The sequence below is a fragment of the Rattus norvegicus genome, chromosome 9, assembly GCF_036323735.1.
Source record: "Rattus norvegicus strain BN/NHsdMcwi chromosome 9, GRCr8, whole genome shotgun sequence".
NCBI classification, from domain to species: Eukaryota; Metazoa; Chordata; class Mammalia; order Rodentia; family Muridae; genus Rattus; species Rattus norvegicus.
This window is the reverse complement of record NC_086027.1, coordinates 115200281-115220648: the sequence shown is the minus strand read 5'-3', so window position 1 is coordinate 115220648 and position 20368 is coordinate 115200281. Positions and strand designations below refer to the sequence as shown.

Sequence of the window (20368 nt, the reverse complement as noted above, 5' to 3'; positions counted from 1 at the left end):
ACTGACTCCGTGGGTACTGTAGCCAGGTCCCAGTCCCTCGTTAGTGAGGGAAACCCAACTTTAGGCACACACAGGAGAATCACCTACACACACAGTGGCTCTCCATCAGGATGTGTCTCGGCAGGCATTCCTCACAGTGGAGTCCCGTAGCTCCTGGCTTGCAGACACACTGCCCCGATGCACGGTCACAGTCACTGTGGACAGAGCCTTGGGGGTTGCAGTCACACTTCTGGCAGCTGCCACCCGCTGCTCGAGGGTTGCCGTGATAGCCCGCAGAGCACCTATAGGAAAGAGGACAGTAGGCACAGGACAGAGACGTCTGTACCAACCAGCCACACATGCCAGCTCTGCCTTGGGCCAATCACCCATTTTTGTGAAAGGGAATTCAGAGCACACACTTTAGAAAATCTTGCTATGGGTTTCCCTAATCTGTACAAACACATGAGTTTGTAGTGAGTCCCAGGACTGCTACCGTATGCAATAAAAAAGAATGGGTGTTCCCTATCTGCCTCCTTGTGACAGGCCAGCATCATACCTTTCGCAGTACTGTCCCTCATAGCCGGGGAGACAGGCATCACACCAGAAACCACTGTCACCTTCCAAGACACAAGTGGGGCTGAAACTGAAAGAAATGTTTTGTTTTATTTTGTTTTGTTTTCACAACGTTTCAGTTATTGGCTTCAAGTCTTTCTTAAATGTTTATTCGTCCTCACTGTTTGAAACGGCGAGCGATTATATCTCGTGACTAGATGAGTGAGGGCTTAAGTCTATAGAACAAAAGGAACCCGTGGGCAATATTAAGGACACAAATCTCTTGTCCCCTGTGTTTGAAGAGGCACTTGCTGCAAGGTGGCATCAGGTGAGTGCCACGTATATCAGTCTTGTGCCATGTATATCAGTCTTGTGGACTGTAGCTAGCTACCCAAGAAAGCTTTCCTAATCATCAGGGGTCTTATCCTGGGAAGAGTCACTGTATTTATTACTAATGACGGAATTGATAAAGCGTGGAAAACGGGAAGACCAAATGTCACTGGTTATTACAGTTCCACAGGCTATGGCCACGAGCCGAGGACCAGCCACAGAGAAGCTGAGTTCTGGTGGAACACAGGAATGAGTGGCTGGCAGCCATTCACAGACCAGCAGAAGTAACCTGATATGGCTACTTGGCTGGTTCTTTTTGAACAACACTCTTTGCTTTCAAAGGATAAACTGCTCTGCGCCCCCTGGAGGCGGGAGTGGGTAACTGCAAACCACTGAAACCACCCAAACCTAGCAGGAAACCAGGGTTGGTTCCTTGCCCGGGAGTAAGCAGGATGCCCACAGCCTGCACTACCTCTAAAATCTCTCTCCTTTAGGTAATGAGGCTTTAAGGAAACACAGGCACATAAGAAGTAAACCAAGCCATCAGGATCCTTTCAAAGTTGCTAGCTCTCCTGCCCCATGGATCACCACTAAGGGTTTGGGGGATGATTAACCTTTCTTGATGGAAGAAACAAAGCCATTATCCAAGCTGTGTGGAAATATGTAAAGCAGAAGGTGAAATGGTCATGTGTGCACTTCCCTGGGTGCACATAGCCACTGTCCACATGTGTGGAATACTTGTTCAGACATTATTTTTCTTTCAGAATGGTGCCACATTGCTTATTCAATAGCATAGGCGGTGCCATGGCCCTCCAAATGAGTGACTGGCTGACAGAGTTTCTTTTCTTAGGGCCTGCGTGTTTTATCCTAGGCCTATGTATACCCAGCCTTATTCCCCTGCATCGAAAAGGAACTGGACACACAGCAGAACACACAGCTGAGAACTAAAGTTTGCCTTGAAAAAAAAAAATCCCACAGGGCCTCTCCTTTAAAACTTGGTTGTATTCTAACACTCCGCACCAACACGGTGCTTTCCTTTTGTAGATGTCCTATTTAAACACCCCTGAGAACTCAGGCTCACCCTTAACATGTGCTTATCTCCCCTCAGGGACAACGTTAATAGAGGAGAGCACTGGAAAGTGAGGCCAGGAATGGAAGCAGCCCCCATACAGAATGGAGCTGCTGCCCCAGCACAGGTTTACCTGAAAGGAGGGTGATGAGGACAGGTGCATGGGGTACAGTCTCCAGGCAACCCAATCACTTTTCCATAGTAGCCAGCAGTGCACAGCTCGCAGTGGTCGCCGGCTGTGTGGTCCCTGCAGTTCTGAAGTTCCGCATTTCAAAGGAGGGACAAAGGAAAAAAATGGAAACTGTTGGATATGAACATCACCAGGTGAGGACTCTATAACCAACCGTGCTTCCTATCGGCGAGATGCTCTCTAATTCTTAGGGAAGGTGGGACGTTTTTCCTTCATATTTCCTAGGGCTCTGGAACCTTTTCCAGATCTGTGACCTTTACTCGGCATAAGACTATATCAAGTAATACAGGATAGAAACTGCTAATACGTCCTACAGAAGGTGAACAGGTCTAGCACCCCAAAATAGTCACAACTCAGGTCCTCAAAATACGATCTAAAGTACATAGAGACCCAACCGTGGGTCCACTTGCCCGTTAGGGCTGGATGTGGTTTAAGCGAGGAGCGCCCTGGACATTCCGGTGCTTGGTCTCCAGTTGGCGATGCTGTGTGAGGAGAACTGAGAGAATGTGGAACCTTGTAGTAGGAAGCAAGACCCTGCGGTGGCCTTGGAGAGTTTAAGGCCTCACCCCATTTCCAATCCCCTCTGGGCTTCCTGTGTATGGGTGACCTGTGGTCTCTGGGCTGCCAGGACTGACTCCTGCCCTGGAAGGAAACTCAAAATAAACTCTCCCTTTTGTTACCTCACAGTAACAGAAAAGTAACTAATTCAGGGTTCAGTAGTCACACAAAGGCAGGCAGCTGCAGTGGTTAAAGAAAATGAGCAGGTAACTTAGGAAGCAACCCGCGGAGGGAGGACCCTCATGGCAAACTCTCTTAACAACTAAATAAACATGAGTTAAAATATGTCATTAGTTGAGCCAGAGAACGTACTACAAAGAAAAAAAAAGAGTACATAGATGTATGTTTAAGCTCAAAGTGCAAGCAATCTTCATCACCAATTCTATTTAAAATCTGCACTGTTCCGTCCCTCCCTGTTTGCTCTGCCCCTGTGCACACAGCCCTGTCTGGTGCAGCTGAAGGGGGAGGCGCAGAGCCGGGAGTTCCTGAGCAGTGGTCACCCTTGCTTTGCCTTTTCCCCTTGACAGCAAGAAATGACAGAGCAAGAAATATTTCAAAATACGTCTACAGACTCTTCAACTAGAAAACACTTGAACATTTTTGTTTTAAAATTTCATTCCTGTTTCAACTGATAAAAGTAGGTTTTGTTAGGATCCTCTTGGCCTCTTAAATGGGTCTCCCTGCAGAGGGGGTATCTGGGATCCCTTAAAAAATAAATTGCAATAAACATTGCATTACGCAGACAAGGACCAAGTACTAGAAGACGAGATAGGACAGAAACAGCTCTAGGTGTTCTCCAGGGAATGTCAAGTACAGCACGAAGCAACTCCCCCAACAGACAGTGGCTTCTAGCCTCCTGGTGGTTGTCATTCCAGAGAATGAGTCACCCCAGAGAGTGGCAGAGAGACAAGGATGTACTACTGAGGACTGGAGTTGAGGGGGCATCAGTTGCTGAGGGAGACTGAGGGACAACACGGGCCAGTTTCCCAGTGATGTGAGGAGGTTCCCATGCCTTCTAGGTAGAGATGACCCCAAGGTCCTCCTGGAGGTCCCTGGAGGGCCTTCTCTGTCCCTAGCCTTCTCCTATTAAGTCACACTGATAAGGTGCTAACTTGGATCAGTTCCCACCCAAGCAAACATACCAGACACTTTCCAGTTTCGGGGTCACAGACATCACTGTGGTTGTTGCAGTTGCAGGGCACGCAGGGAGCCAACAGAGGGCGGGGTCCCCTACCACTGCTTTCTGGGAGCTTCCCTCTGTGGTACCCAGGAGCACAGTCCTAAAGGGAAGAAAAAGAACAAGGAAGTGGACCCTGGTTAAAATCTTGGCACAGGGTGAAAATTCTCCTCCAGTGAAGACAGAAGACTAGCAGCACATGACAAGTGCCATGGCACGATTGGGAAGAATGGCCAATCACATTCATGCCAGGAGCTGACCGTGCTGGCCCATACCCACAATCACACCTGTGGGGAAACTGAGGCAGACGGACTCCTGTGAGTTTCAGTCCAGCCTAGGCTACAGAGTGAGTTTCAAGTAAGCCAAGGCTGCAGAGTGAAAACAAACAAATAAACAAAAAACTGTCTCAAACACTACCACCAACAAAAGCAAAAGTCCAGACTCTGCACAAAAGCCAGAGTAACAGAGCAGAACAAGAGTCCGGCCTGGAAAGTAGTGGAGTGTTTGTGTGCCCCTGGCACAGAGGAAAGAGTGTGCAGGCTTCTCCAGAATTGAAAGTGATCTTAGCCAAGACTACTAGTCTACCTCTGGTAGGCTCGGAAGAATGGCGCAAAGGAACTGGAAGAGACATTCATGTTCCCTTCCTCACAGCAGCATCCACAGAAGCAAGTCAAGGCCTCACAGAAAGATAATGAATGTGTCCAAAAGATGGGATATCGTTCAGCCCCCAAAAGAAAAAGTCTAGCATGTGTTAAACACGGAAGAAGCCCGAAGGCATGTGCTAAGTAGAGCGGGCAGCCACAAAAGCAGAAATACTGCAGGATTCCACTTGGATGGGGAACTAGGATTAGTCAGAGTCCCAAGGAACAGAAAGCAGGTGGAGGGCCAGAGTTAGAGGTTGCTGGTTCAGTGTGGTAAGAGAAAGAAATATTCTAAAGAATAACTGTGTCTCCAGAACTGTAAGTACATTTGACCCTGCAGACTCCTACATTCAAAAGTTGGCGGAGTCAATAAAACTGAATTTAAGGGGTTGGGGATTTGGCTCAGTGGCAGAGCGCTTGCCTAGGAAGCGCAAGGCCCTGGGTTCGGTCCCCAGCTCCGAAAAAAAGAACCAAAAAAAAAAAAACTGAATTTAAACAAAATAACATTTTAAATTCAAAAGCGACATTGTAGACACTCGTGTTCTGTCCCCCCCCCCCCCCATGCAGGATTGCCGTAAATGGCCATATTCCAGCTTTCAGTTAGGACACAGATGTGAATTGAAGGTGACACCTCCCTACCTGACAGGAGTGTCCAGCGGTGCCAGGAGGACAGACACAGAGCTCCAACTGCAGTGCCACCTTGCCCTCAGGGGCCGGCTCAACAGCCTTCCTGCCAACCTCCATGGAGATGTTGGCAATTCTGAGGCAGCATTGTGAAGAGAGGCAGGAGAAGAAGCATTAACAATGTGACAAACTTCTGGAAACATTGTGTATTTACATCTCGTCTTGAGCCCCAGACCTATCCCAGTGGAGTAGTTCCGACTACAATTGCACAGCAGGTCAGCCTACAGGAGAATAGGTCCAAGTCTAAACGCCTTTCAAGACCCCGCCAGGACTGCTCTGCCCAGCACCAAATATATTCCCTCAAATGATAGCCCACTGGTACCAGGGGAAGTAGCACTGTGGTTAGACTGGTCCAAAAAGACAGCCTAGCTGTCAGGGGTCTAAGTAATCTTTAAGATGTTGGATTTCTGGTAAGCCCCATTACCATGGCAGACAGGCGAATAGTCTTAATCTCTAATCCATAATTATAGTGTGATAGTCCTGATGGAATACCCCATAAAGCTACTACCATGCTCATAGCATGGTCCCCATCTGAGGGCGTGCTCTCGAGAGGACATTCTGCCCCACCCCCATCCAGGCTCACTTGCTCCTACTGAGGTAAGCAGCTTGTAGATGATGATGCCAGCTGAGCAAACCTCCTCATCTGGGACCCTCCTGAGGTGAGGATGAGAAATATCCCCACACAGGCTAGCGTATTTCCTGAGGGTGGCACTGTGGGAGAGTGTAGAGCCTTAAGAAGTATGGGTATGACCTTGCTAGAGGGAACATATTACTGGGGGTGGGCTTTGAGGGGTGACAGCCTCACCCCACTTCTAGTTCACTTGGCATTCGGTTAAGCTTTCTGCCCTGACTGCCTGCTTCCATGACTCCCTGCCATTATCTAGCCCCATGGAACCGTAAGCCAAAATAAACCTTTCCTTCTCTAATGCACTTTGTGTCAGAGTGTTTATCACAGCAACAGAAGAGCATCTACCATAGAACCCAAATGAACCTTTTCTCCTTTTAGTATGTTTCCTCTCGGGCATTTTATCATAGCAACAAAACACTGACTAACAAGCCATCAATACTGAACAAGGTTTAGATAAGGGTCAGATCTATTATCTATTAATAAAGATGTAGGTCATTGGAATGAGGGGACAAATTTTCCACTTCTGCCTCAAATAATGGAAACACTCAAAGTTCCAGAAGCTTCCAAGTACCTGCTTTGCTGCAGTCCTTGGCCGTATGATGCTTTGATGAGGATATACTCAATATTGCTGAGAACAGACATAAAATCGGAGTGTGTGACATGTTTCTCAGACACAGAGTTAAAATATTTCCAAAACTCCTGTGGGTGAGAAATGAGACCAATTAAACTCAGAGAACACAGCTCTTTCAGAGACAGCTTCAAACATTAGTCCTGCTCTGGGTAGGTTAACGGACTGACAAAGATGGGCTGTAACCTAACAGGCAGGTGACCCACACAAGGGAAGATACATTCTGGTCAGGGTGGGGAAGAAAGATGTATGGGTTCTTTGTGAGACTAGAAACAGTATACATTGTTAAAGCCTGGAGTTGCTTCTGGAATTTTCCATTTAATATGTCTGGACTTCAGTTGACTCGGACATCCAACACAGTGGAAATCAAAGCTGGAGATAAGCAATAACCACTGTGGTTTGGCTTTCATGAAGCCATGAGTCACTCTTAGAGCTCTCTGTAAGCCTACTGGAGGTTGTCTCCCTGGGGCTCCTGGCTCTGGGCTTTTTACCCTGATAACAAAGTTCACATCCCTATGGCACATACAACGGTGCAACCATACATCACCTCTTTCATCCCCACTTCATAGTCCTGTCTCACTCCGTTCTCTGGTGCTGGGGCATCCATATAAATGATGTGCTTCCTGGTCCGACCTCCTTTGATGAGGACTTGAGGCTCATAATTGGATGTACCGGTGCCGAGGGTGGAGTAGAAAGCCACGGTATACTGCAGTTTCCCACCATAGGCCAAGAGCTAACAAACGACAAGCTCACATTATTCCTCTGGTACAGCCTTGGTTTAAGGACGTTTCATGGAACGCTTGTCATTACAAGAAAGGCATTACACGTTACAATGTATCTATCCAACTGCAAGTATGTGGTCTGGAATTGCCTAATGCTGCTTATTAACGGTCTGTGAGATACAATGAAGCTAGGCTAGTGATTCCACCAAATGCAGCCTGAGATGAAACAAACCAGTGAGGCAAGGATTCTAACTTCAGGCTCTTTGAATTAAAATCATCTGTATCTTTAGGACCACTGGGGTGGATTTTTAAAATTTAAAGTTCACAGTGAGCCCACATGGTAGTGCAGATCAGTTCTCCTAGCACCCAGGACACTGAGGATTAGAAATCTGCAGCTAGCCTGGACTAACACACTGAACCTTATCTCAGGAAACAAAACCAGAATAACATAAAAGATCAGAGTGAACTCATGTTCTCTTAGGCAAGGTGCCACACTGAAAGCCTTTGATCACTTCCAGAGGAGGTGGCTCGCCAACCGACCGCTGCTTTCTACACAGGGGCTCCCAGGTCAGATCTAGCACTGCTACAAGCAACTACACTACGGACTTATTGAATTATTGCTTTAGAAAAAAGAAAACAATAATACAAATGAATGAAATTGTAAGAGCTTTAAAAATTAAAGCATTTGAAAACCCAAGCCTCTGTGGGGATTTTTATAAGGACAGAACGTCTCCACCTTCACTTAGAAGAGTGACTGGATATCGGAAAAGGACTCTGATTTTCTCTTTGGGAAAGGGAGGGAACTCAGCTGGCGTGTGCTCACCTGATCTCCCTGGAACTGCTTCGGTAGCCGCCAGTAAAATGGCTCTGCATAGATGTGCTGGCGGACAGCCTCTGCATCCAGCAAGGTGTCCGGAGGCTGGAAATGCACCCCTTCAGTTGTGCCCTTGAGGTTGCTCTGTGAAACCACATGCAGGATGGGCTGATCGGAGGCTAGGGTTATCTAGGGATAAGGAGAAAGATGTGCTTCACATTAGGAGTTAAGTACCCATAACTCAGTGGGTAACAGCACTTGCTGTGTAAATGTGAAGACCCATGATGTAATCCCCAACACTCTCGTAGAACACCAGGTGTGGCTGCATGCCGATCTATAACCCCAGAGCTATGAGGTTACAGAGACAGGGGTAGCTGTGGCTTAGGGGCTGCTAACCTCCGCCAAGTTCAAGGAAAGACCCAGGTTCCAGGGGATATAGTGGAGAGTAACAAAGTAGGACTACTCAACAGCCTCCGTCGGCTGCTGCTCACCTGTACCACACTACACACAACACACACACACCCACAAATAGTAACAAAGTAGGAATACTCAACATCCTCCTTTGGCTCCTGCTCACCTGTACCCCACTACACACAACACACACACACACCGCCCCCCCACAAATACCACAAAACATAGACACACACACACACACACACACACACACACACACACACACACAACTCAGATTTGATCTGCAGATCCCCCAGTGGTCGCCAGATGATGAGCTTCATTTTAACGATAGAAAAGAAAGACCTTTCATCTGGATTGCAGGCCTGGATCAGGATGAACAGAGGCACTATGACTGATTAAGTTCAAGCTATTGCTACCCTGGAGCACCAATGACAGGAAGTACACCTTGAAGATGCCATAGTTATTTCTTCTTTCTGAGAAAAGGCTTCAATAGACCAGCTGAAGGTGGGCATAGACAGTCTTTATCTCTGTTTATATCACTCCATCCCAGAAGTGGTCAGAAGACTCTGACTCGGATAGCAAGGAAATCACCATCCTAGAATTTCTGATGTTTTTGTTCTCTCCCAATGCCCACTTGACTCCCAAACCCTTTCATTGTCTGTATGTGACTTACAGGAGCCCGCACATAACCCTCCAACTCCGAGCAGAGCTGTGATAGACCAAAGCAGAAACAGGGGCTGCAGCCTAGGGGGTTGTCAGCTCGCAAGGCAAAGGTGCCAGCTCGGCATTTATCGCACTGGGGTCCCAGGACATTCTCCTAAAGGTGAAAAGACAATAAGTTAATGCCTGAAGAAGAAGAGAAGTGACCTCATGTCCACACAGAGACAAAGTAATACCATGCATTGCTAAACTCAGTCTCTGGTGGCCACACCTCTCTCACTGAACTCGGATGCTCAGAACTCCCGAGTTATGACTGAGGATCAAAACTGTGATGGAAGAGACTGCAAATACATATTCGCTAATGTGAATATTCACGGTCTCTAGGTGATGCTGAGGGCCTCCAGACAAAACCCCAGGCTAAGTGAAGGCCAGCCGGGTCCTTGACATTCTGTCTGACTGTTGCCAGGAGACATGGTAAGACACTTACAAAATAAACCTCCCTGGATCTCTCCTTCTTTCATCACCTCTAGCCCTACACCAACACCCCAGTTTCAGGCTGCCACTTCCTCCTTCTGGCAGAGATGACTAGAGTGAGTGGAGTGGCGGTGACCTGAGAACAAAGCATGCTGGGAAAACCAGCGGACACATGTGCAAGTCAAAGTGACGGTAAACTCTTACCTGTGGGAAAACATCGTACATAGTCTCCTTTACTTTAGCAAGCACATGTAACAGTCACCAGTCAGAGAGAACACAGCTATAAAAGCCCCAGATCTTCCCCTAAGCCTTACTAGCTACTTTGCTTCTTCAGGAATGAATGGCTACTCAGTGCATGGGTGCATGCTGGGGAATCATTGTCTTCAGAGAACTTCAGTCACCAGACACAACCTTGTAAGTGGTACAATTCTGTTCTAAGACTCTCCCACCATGTCAGGAGAGAACACTGTGACTTGTCACAATAATTTTAAACCCATTTTTCCTTTCTTGGCCCCAGCTTTCCAAATCTCAACTCCAAGACTAATTATTTTTTATTAAAGGCCTAGGCTATAAGCTTGGGCTCATTCCCCAATGAGCTCTTAACTTATTTAACTAGTTTAAACTAGTCTATGTCTATCATTTGAGTGTTTAACCTCTCCTTCCATCCCGGCCTGCTTCTTCCTTCTCATCTCCTCAGTGTCCCCCTCAGCATCTCTCTGAGTTTCTCTATCTGCTGGTTTACGTGCACATCCTCAGCCTGTCTCCCCGAGTCTCTCTCCCATCTCATCTTTTATCTCTCACTGTTCCCCAGAATTCTCTTTCTTCCTGCCAGTGTCCAACCTCCTATTTCCTGTCCCAGATCATTGGCCATCAGCCTTTTGACTGACAGATGATAAAGTGTTTGAAACCATACTTTTAATCATTAGTCTATGTAAGTAGTCAGAAGCCCCCAGGGTGGAAAGGAGAACAGGGGAAGGAAACTGAGGCCTGAGGGCCCACAATACCTTGCAGGAGCAGGTGCCGCTGTCCTCTGTGCAGCTGCAGAGACCCTGTTCCAGGTCACAGGTGTCAGCCAGTGTCCCTCTCAGGTCACAGTCACAGGGAACACAGTCAGGAAAACTCCTGTAGCCCAAGGAACACTGATGGCAGCTCTGCCCGCCAAACCCTTCTTTGCAGGAACATTGGCCAGAGAGAACATCACACTGGGGACTTGTGGAGCCCACCACACTACAATTGCAAGCCTGGGGTGAAGGTGAGGGTGGGGTGGAGGAGGGAGGGGAAAGGGGAGGGGAAGAGGGAGAGAGAGGGAGAGGGAGAGAGAAGAATTAATCAAAGGACAGAACTTAAATGTCCTCAGAAAGTACAGAAACTCAGACACCAGAAAAACACCGTCTAGGACCATAATGTAGATGAATTGACCTTGTGCTGTTCCTAAGTGGAGCTTTTCTGCCAGGAACCATGGGACAAGGCCTACATGGCAGGGCCTGTGTGTACATTAGTGACCCAGAGACACTGCATCGAAACTCTGAACTAGAATTAAATCTAATGGTGCGATCAACTCAGCAAAAGTATTTTAGAAGTCATGGTCCCACTACTCTAAAACCCAACTCTACCTGATTCTAAGCAATTATTTACACATCAATTGAGCTCTCTGATTCAACCTAATTCTCTCATGAAACTACTGACAACTCCACCGGAAAGTATATACTGGACTAACATATAAAATATAGACTAGATGGAAGCATATTTAAAGGTCAATATCTATAAATCTATATCTATGTAATATATATCTATATAGTTATATAGATATATAGATGTATATTTCTTCCTATCAATTTCACAGCTAAGTTCTTGCAGAAAACCCAAAATCAGGAATTTGAAAGATGCTAATGGGGCTGGAGAGATGGCTCAGAGGTTAAGAGCACTGACTGCTCTTCCAGAGGTCTTGAGTTCAATTCCCAGCGACCACATGGTGGTTCACAGCCATCTGTAATGGGGCTGATGCCCTCTTCTGGTGTGTCTGAAGATAGCTACAGTGTACACATATCATAAAATAATAAATCTTTTTTTTAAAAAAAAAAAGAAAGATGCTAACCCTCCTGCATTGTTCCCAGACCATAAGGTACCCCGTTATTTACATATTTATGTATTTAAAGGTGGGGTCTCCATAGTCTAGCTCCCCAAACTATCCTATAATTAAACCCAACAATCCCCTTCACTCAGCCTCCAAAGTAGCCAGGATTCCAGGTGCATGACCAGTGCTCCAAATTGTACAAATTTTAACTATGACCCATGGCAATATAACTGCTTAAAGCCAGGTGACTGGATGAAAGGAAGTTTGCAGCGGGGAAGGAATACTCATTCCGGCATGGTGGCAACACCCACCTGGCACCCCTGCTCCGGGTCCAGCCCCCAGAATGCCTCTTCACATTGCTCGCACTTCAGACCGTGAGTGTGAGGTGGGCAGAGACACTCTCCAGAATCGGGGTCACAGTTATTCTGAGTATGAGCACAGTCACAGGCTGAAAGAAGAAAACATCACAGACTCAGATAGGGGGTGTGTGACCCGAGCGTGAGAGTCGATAGCACAACTATTATCAATAACTGGAACTACTATTAAAAGAGAGGCAATGATTCCTGAGACCTCGTAGGTTCCCGAGGGGGCTGGGTACCCCAACTCGCTCTGAGTCTGAGAGGTCAACAGAGTGGGACAGATGCCGAATGGACAGAAAAACAGAAGGCAACAGTTCTCAACCTGTGGGTCACAACCCCGATGGCGGTTGAGCAACCTTTTCCACAGGGGTCACGTGTGACACATCCTGCATATCGGATATTTACATTGCAATTCACAACAGTAGCAAAATTACAGTCATGAACTAGCGAGGAAAGTAGGTGTGTGGTTGGGGGTCACCACCACATGAGGAACCATATTAAAGGCTCATAGCATTAAGGGGGTTGAGAACCACAGCTCCAAAGTCATTGACTTCTTATTAGCTGCCAATTGTGTTAGGTGTGACCCCCTAGAACTCACTGACCGCTGGATGCGGTCTATAGTTAGAATATCAAAAACTAGACTTAAATTCCCCATAACAAGAAGTTTGGCAGCCTCCAAACTGAATGTCTGAACCCTAGGAGAGGTTAGAAAGAGAAAACCAGTATAGAAACCCACCATAAAGACAAGAGAAAAGTAACGTGTGCGGAAGTTATCCTGACACCAAGAAAGGCGACAGGGTAAGTTTTCAGGGAACACAAGGTACCCCAGTGCTTACGTGTACAGCCGCCATTCTGGAATGCATAGAAGCCGTGTGAACACTGGTCACACTGTTTTCCAGATACACCTGGTACACAGTGACACTGGCCTTCCTCCGTGCAGTTGTCAGATATGGAGCCTTCCCCGCTGCAGTTACAGGGCACACAGCCAAGTCCCGTGTCCAACCCATAATAGCCAGGCTGTGTCAGAAAAGAGGAAGAGAACCATGGGGTTAGTGGCCTGTGCACACAACCAAATGTTCTCCAAGTCACACTCGTGTGTCGTGGGATCACAGCGCGTGCCAGTTCCCGGGCACACCATGTGCATGTCCTGAGCACACCGCGTGCACGTTCTCTCGATGGGGAAGCCAAGCCTAGGAGTGAGCTCCTCCCATGTGAATTCAAGTGCCTGAGGACCCAGGCTAAGTGTCAATTCTAAATGCTGGCAAGTAATTGAAGAGCATACAATGCCCAGTAAGCATCTTACCAGGCACTGGTCGCACTGCTGTCCTGTCACGTAAGGTTTGCAATCACACAGTCCAGTTTCCAGATGGCAGATGCCAGAAAGGGAGCCATTTTCATGGCAGTTACAGGCTAGGACACACAAGACACAGAAAGGCTTTATTTATGTACTTAAAAATAAATAATTTGAGGGAAAGCCTTTTAATTCCCTAAGGAAAAGGCTTGAACCCGCAACATATCAGATCACAGAGCTAACATACTTCCCAGACAATGAAAGCTCAGTCAGTGTGAGAAGCAACCTCAGAAGCAGGGGTGTTGGCCCTAGACCTGAAGATTTGACAGCCCAAGAGTGGGTCTGGGATCAGCTTCCTGGCTAATCCACCTTTCCTGAGAACCTGGCTTCCTTCCAGCCTTCGATTTCCCTTGGTATATGTGGGGCGATGCACACACACTCCTGAGAGATACAACCATGCTGCCCTTTGGAAAGGACTTACTCTTGCATCCCATAGCCTGACTCTGAACATGACTTCTACCTCCCAGTACACAACCTGCAGGCTACCAACACACAGATAGCTGCTGTCTAGCTGCTCTCCCTCTTTCCTTCCCCACCACTCCCCTCCCTTCCTCTCTTTCCTCTCCCCCATCCTCTTGACTTATTGTTCTGAAGTATATATATCTCCCTGGCTCCTCTCTTCCATGGTCCTTCTCTTTCCCTACTATGTCAATCAACTTCAACCCTTATTTTCTGTCCTCCTGGTCTCCTGTGTGCTGATGCATCACTTTTCAAAGTCTCTGGGACCCCGTAAGCACTCAATTCAGCGAGGAGATCTTACCGGTCATCATGCGGGATCTTTCTTCAGAATTTGACCCATATACCACCCACATGCACGCCTACAATTTTATTTTCCTGTATGATTGACACCACCTCGTCTCTATGCTGTAATAGAAGGCCAATGTTTACCTGGCATTATGGAAATATACAAGTGACAATTCTTATCCATGTAGCCCTTCCTTGAGACTGTTCAAAAAAAAGACCTACACAAGGTCCAGACGGCAGAAATGACAGCATGATCTAGAGAGGGGACCCATGAGGCTGAGCTGGCAGCTGATGGCTACTGGAGAGTTTTCTTCAGAGATTTCCCCCTCCCCCTTTTGCCACCAGAGCTTCTGTGGGTGGCTCCAACTCCACACACATAGCAGCAGCACTGAAAGAACTCCATGAGTGTAAAAGCAGGGGACATAGGAGGGGTAGCAGAAGATAGGAGGAGTGGAGGGGAGGGTGTAGGGGCGAATGAGATACACTGTATCATGTTTCAAACTCTCACACAATAAAGCTTTTCCTTAACTATGCAAAAATACAACTGTGAGGGCCTCAGTATCAACCCCAGTGCCTGATCATCTTGGGCATATGAAAGTGACCTTCTCGGTGAGTGGTTCTACATCATCCCTGATTTCATGGCTCCAAACAGAACGTAGCCAATCAGGATCAGGTAGTGTAAAAGCATACCACCAGGGTGTGGCACCACCATGCTGTCAGAAAGAAAACCTTGTCCTTGACCACGAAGGATAATTTTCTAGACTTCTGTCCTTCAGAGATAGCCACCAGTTAAGCAGCTGTAGAATACAGTGAGGAGTTCGGACCATGGACATTGGGTCCATGACTGATCAACCCAAGACCCCTCATCAGTACACAAGACAGATTCAAGATAAGGTCTCTGTGATGGGCCCAAGCTTAGGCCAGGGAGTGGCACTATCAGGAGGTGTGGCCTTGTTGAGAGAAGTGTGTCATTGTGGGTGTGGGCTTAAGACCGTTCTCCTAGTTCCCTGGAAGCCATTCTTCTCCTGTTTGCTTTCAGAACAAGATGCTGAACTCATAGCTCCCCCCTATACTATGTCTGCCTGGACGCTGCCATGTCCCGCTTTGATGATAATGGACTGAAGCTCTGAACCTGTAAGCCAGCTCCAATTAAATGTTGCCCTTATAAGAGCTGCCTTTGTTGGTCATGGTGTCTGTTCACAGCAGTAAAACCCTAAGACACTGAGCACCAGGTCGAGTCCTTTTGACAAATGTTACGAGATTCCCATGGCAATATATAACAGGCACTCACCTCGGCAGTTTTTGGCAGTCACTGCGTCTCCATAGAAGCCATCTGCACACCTCTCACAGTGGGCACCGTCTGTGTTCCACAAGCACTTCAGGCATTCCCCGGTGACAGAGTCACAGTGGCCAGCCTCCAGGGGATCAACATTGCCACTGCAGTTGCATGGTACACAGGTTCCCCCTGGCACGGTTGGGTTTCCATAGTAACCATCTGCACATCTATATCCAAGACAGAAAGCAAGGTCTAGTCAATAGGATTGTTCAAAGATATTACTGGGCAAGTCAGGGACTCCCTGGATGGCTAATAAATCAGAGTGGCTCCTTCCCTTAAGATTTGTCATGGAAAAGGGGTGACTTCCCATCCTGACAGTCACAAATCTTCCTCGCCTCTTGTGAGACGGGAGCAAGTTGAAATGAGCCACCATGACCGCGTCTTAAGTCACTGAGCTCTTGACAGGCTGAACCAGGGGCAGACCTCAAGACTAGCCTTCGGGTGCCAGAAGACGACGCTTAAATCAGACCACCCAACGCCCTCACTATTGTCTGAAGAAACTGAATTCTCAGTCCTGTGACAACCGTGACTACTGACCTCCCTCACCCTCTGCTATTGTCCTTGGTGTGAATCCTGATGTGCTCCAGGAGGTGGAACACTGCTCTCTCAATAGGCGTCCTGCTTTTCTCCATGATCTTACAGAGTAACAGTAATGCACTGAGACGCCGAGACCACGCTTAACTACACATTTTAAGCACCCATCGCTACCCATTGTATGCGTACATTGAATTATCACATCATAGCTATAGCGGTATGGACAACTGATAGGTGCCAGTTAGCACTGAAGATCTGTAGATATTCAAGAAGAAAATATAAAATATGCGCTGGGGTTTTGAAACGACGCTACTGTTGCTTTGTGAAACCGGGGGTCGGGGTGGCACAAAGTACCTCTCACACCAGGCTCCTGAGTAACCTGGGGCACACTGGTCGCAGACCACTTCCTCTCTGTCGGTGAGGTGGCAGGTAGGGCTGAAACTGTCAAAACATTTGAAATGAGTGCTATTGTCCAGTGGATGTTGCCGGCTGCTAAATGTTTAAAAGGGTTGTTCTTGGATACCTCTGTCCTAGCAAATGTTTAGCAGTTTCTCTCCCAGCATTTAGCCCAGAATCCAATGCCTCGTCCATGCAGCACAGCCTGGCGTGCCCTCCTGTGTCCACTGCCTCCTCCTCCTCTGTCCTTCAGCCCACCCTGCACTAACATCTCCCACCTCTGCCTGTACTAACTGCTAACTGCCTCTTCCCCATTGCCTGTCCTGCCTCACTTCCCTGAGAAGGCTATCTGGGTGCTCTGGAAGCATTAACTCCATTCTTCTCCTGCTCTGTGGTAGTAATCTTTCAAGTTCTGAAGACAGCCCCTCCAGTCACACACACAAACACACACACACACACACACACACACACACACACACACACAGAGAGAGAGAGAGAGAGAGAGAAGTAGAGAGAGAGAGAGAAAGAGAGAGATATACAGATACATAAATACCTACACACAGACATACATAGATATACACACCACACAGACAGATACAGACACACAGACACACACACACACACACACACACACACACACACACACACACACACACACACACACGGTACTAGAGTGGCCTGAATCAGGAAGACGGACAGTACCTCACCATTTCATAGGTAACCAACCATCAACTATCTCTTCTACCACTTTGGGATGGCTTGGGGGAGCTCCTCAGAGTTTTCTATGCAGAAAGGTTGCATCCCGCTGTGGTAGTACTGAGAAGGAAGGGATGGTTTTGTCACTGAGCCATTGCCTTCAGGAACAAGGAAGGTCACTAGGATGCGACTGACTGTGTTAGTTCTTGTGAGAGTGAGCTGTTATGAAACACTGAGGCCAATCCTGAACCTCTATCTGTGTCATGTGACCTGTCTCTCACACACAGCCAGGTCCTGAAATCTCCAGAATGAACTAACATGTCTTTTCTGTCTAAGTATCCAGCTTCAGGAATTTCGTGGTAGTGGCAGAGTCTAAAACAGCATCGTCCTACATACAGGAGTTTCAAGCGAAAGTCCCTGTGGAGGGGAATTCACTGGTCACAGTAGAGGAAGAATACCAATGAGATGGGGGAGGGGTGGGGGAGGGGAGGGAAGGGGAGAGAGAGAGACAAAGAGAGGAAGGCAGAAAAGGAGGAGGTGGAGAGAAAATATAATAGCAAAGTACTGGCCTATAGAATTCACATGTCCTGGCAGGTAATAAAGGATTTAATGAAAAGATCTCCATCCACACATGCCCTGCTTTCTGCTTCAAGACCAATTGCAATTCCTCAAGTACCATGTGTGTTGGTGTCCCGGTGTGCACACTCAGTTCCCTCTGGCTGCGGAGTCCCCTTTCATCACATCTGACACCAGAGCTCCTCCAGAAGTCCCCCAGCCCACCCACTCCCACCATTGGTGGAATGGCCTCCACTGCAATCTTGATTACACCGAGTCCCTGGGGCCAGCAGTCATGGGTGGGAGCCTGCCGTGCAGATCATCTGCTTGGATACCAAGTCTACAGCGAGCGTGTATTTCATGTCTGCTGACTTGGTGGGCAGATTTAGCTTCATATTTTCACAATTCGGTCATCTGATCAAATCTCATCAAACACAAGAATAATGTTTTATTCATCAGTACCTTGTCCTGACTGCCAAATGTATTCCTGAGAAGACACGTGGCAGACATGGACCCAAGGGGAGAAGAGTGCGCGTGCATCTTTGTGTTATTAAATACACCAAATTTTTAATAACAAAAGAACTCTCTCTTTCCCTCTCTCACCAATTATCATTCACGACAATAACACTCAGGACACAGACTTTCTTGGCAACATCACAGACAGTTGGGACCTGACACTTACTTGTTGGAGTCAATGGAGAGAGGGCAGGCACAAGGCTGGCAGTCCCCTGGGGTCCCACGTGAAGGTGTCCCATAGAAGCCAGGCAGGCACTGCTCACAGTGATCCCCTGTGGTGTTGTGTGTACACCCCTAGGCCAGAGGCATGAAAAGATCCGTCAGTTCAGGCTTCCTTACAGGATTTTCAGAGTCAGGTACTAACAAGCTGGCGTTCACATTAGAACGGAAAATGGGCAAAGCCAAGTTCTGAAATTCACATCAAACCCGGAAGAAAGAAGAGCCACTTGCTTTCAGATTGACAGGTTTCAAGTCTTTAATTATGCATAGATATGCACGTGGGGGGGGGGCACACTGATATGTGTGTACAGGTGTCCACAGAGAGCAGGGCATGACACCATATTCCCTGGGGATGAGCTCACAGATAAGGTACTGAGCCACCTGTTGGGAATTCAGGATCTCTGGAGGAGTAGAATATGTTCTCAACCCGTGAGTCATCTCTGGGGCCCTGGACTGATGCTTTTGTTTGCTTGTTTTTAGTGTGGGTTGTATAGGATTGTGGAAAAACTTCAGCTTAAAGAATCCCAAAGAGACATGACAATACAATTCAATATCTGACCTCAGTGGAAACTCAGGAAAAAAAAAAAAACATGGATGGTAGATTCGGGAAGCAGAGCAATGTCTCAACTCATTCTAGGTTTTGAATGTATTAAGGTTACAGTTCCTGTGTCAGGGTATATACACTGAAGGATTAAAGGATAACCAGCCATTGTGTGTTCAATGCACTTCCTAGTAATGGGAAGATAGGATTAGCTAAACGGTGTCTGCCTGGGTAGACAGGCGTGACATGAACAGAGCAAGCGTGGGAACCACCCGAAACACGAGAACTGGGGTAAACAGCACGAGTCATGACTTCTGTTCTTACTCCTGTAAGTCTGGGTTAAAAATTAAAATTATTTCCAAGTTCAAGATTTTCAAAATCAGGTGGTAAAACTATAAACCTACCAGGTCTAAAAGCTCAGTAAATCCCAAGTTATAACCACTAAGTCAGCAACCCCCAAGCCAGACAAGCAGTTAAAAGAGAGCAAAACCACAGAGAGAGAGAGAGAGAGAGAGAGACAGACAGACAGACAGACAGACAGACAGACAGACAGACAGACAGAGACAGAGAGACAGAGAGAGACAAAGAGAGACAGAGACAGAGAGACAGAGACAGAGACAGAGACAGAGAGACAGATACAGACAGAGAGAGAAACAGAGAGACAGAAGAGAAACAGAGAGAAACAGAGGGGAGATGTGGAGAAAATATTAATTGGCCAGGGCATGGCAGGGTAGGTGAGTCGGGCAGAGACCATGAGTAGGGCAGGCTTCAAGGAGTTGCTGGATCTATTCCATACAAGCTCTCTCACACTCCACTGTCCCCCTGACTTAGTTTCCTTAAGTATCCACCCTGTAGTTTATGGTACCTGAGCCTCCCCTCATCCCACTTGCACTGTGCCCTAATATCTTTGAAGACACTTCTTTTATATACTTGGTCATTTTCACACATCAATTGAATGGATTTTCTCTTCCACACTATGCGCGCTTCTGCGATTCCTGAGGCTGGCAGATCCCTGTATACGAACCTAAAGTCAGCACTATAAACGCCTGGTATTCTACCCACTCATATGGGTTGCACCAGATTCTCTTACTGAGTTATCCTAGACCTGAGGGCCTTAATTCAAATGTGGATGCTGACCACCAACCACAGTGAGCTGTAGATTTGGATTCGGGCTTCAGACAGGAGCCTGCATTTCTAAGGAGCTTCCAGGCAAAGCCTGTGTTGTTCTCAGGCATTTGAGGAAGCGATCGTCGTCTGGTTTTCCTTTCCATCCCCGCCATGACCTTTGATCATTAACCCAGATGCATTTGAAAAATGTAAAGAGACTTGGCAGGAAATCACATGGCTGAACTAATCCTGCTGTACATTTTTAAAATACCGTGTTACGCTGGCCCGAAACATGAATGGACAAAAAAGAACCTTCTGCGAGGCTGGGTAGCTGATAAGAACTCCAATGGCCTTGGGAAGGTTGGAATGTTGCAGATCCGGAGCCTGACTTCGATTTATCTTGGGCTACCTTCAATCCTC

At 47.3% G+C, this 20368-nt stretch overlaps 1 protein-coding gene across 2 annotated transcripts in view; it reads right to left on the bottom strand.

Moving 5' to 3' along the window:
- Lama1 (laminin subunit alpha 1) overlaps positions 1 to 20368 on the bottom strand; it is a 124073-nt gene that overhangs the window by 42972 nt on the left and 60733 nt on the right. The window contains exons 17-32 of one of the 2 annotated variants that reach the window (NM_001108237.3): positions 18248 to 18375; positions 16273 to 16359; positions 15340 to 15551; positions 13257 to 13363; positions 12790 to 12970; positions 11906 to 12042; positions 10525 to 10761; positions 9060 to 9203; positions 7982 to 8161; positions 6984 to 7169; positions 6380 to 6507; positions 5136 to 5256; positions 3821 to 3958; positions 2064 to 2185; positions 536 to 622; positions 88 to 281 (exon numbers count right to left, since the gene is read on the bottom strand). In NM_001108237.3, the coding sequence (NP_001101707.2) occupies positions 88 to 281; positions 536 to 622; positions 2064 to 2185; positions 3821 to 3958; positions 5136 to 5256; positions 6380 to 6507; positions 6984 to 7169; positions 7982 to 8161; positions 9060 to 9203; positions 10525 to 10761; positions 11906 to 12042; positions 12790 to 12970; positions 13257 to 13363; positions 15340 to 15551; positions 16273 to 16359; positions 18248 to 18375 (2389 nt within the window). Of the gene's footprint in view, positions 1 to 83; positions 282 to 535; positions 623 to 2063; positions 2186 to 3820; positions 3959 to 5135; positions 5257 to 6379; positions 6508 to 6983; positions 7170 to 7981; positions 8162 to 9059; positions 9204 to 10524; positions 10762 to 11905; positions 12043 to 12789; positions 12971 to 13256; positions 13364 to 15339; positions 15552 to 16272; positions 16360 to 18247; positions 18376 to 20368 lie in introns of both variants that reach the window. The other variant, XM_039083800.2, reaches the window with a different exon arrangement.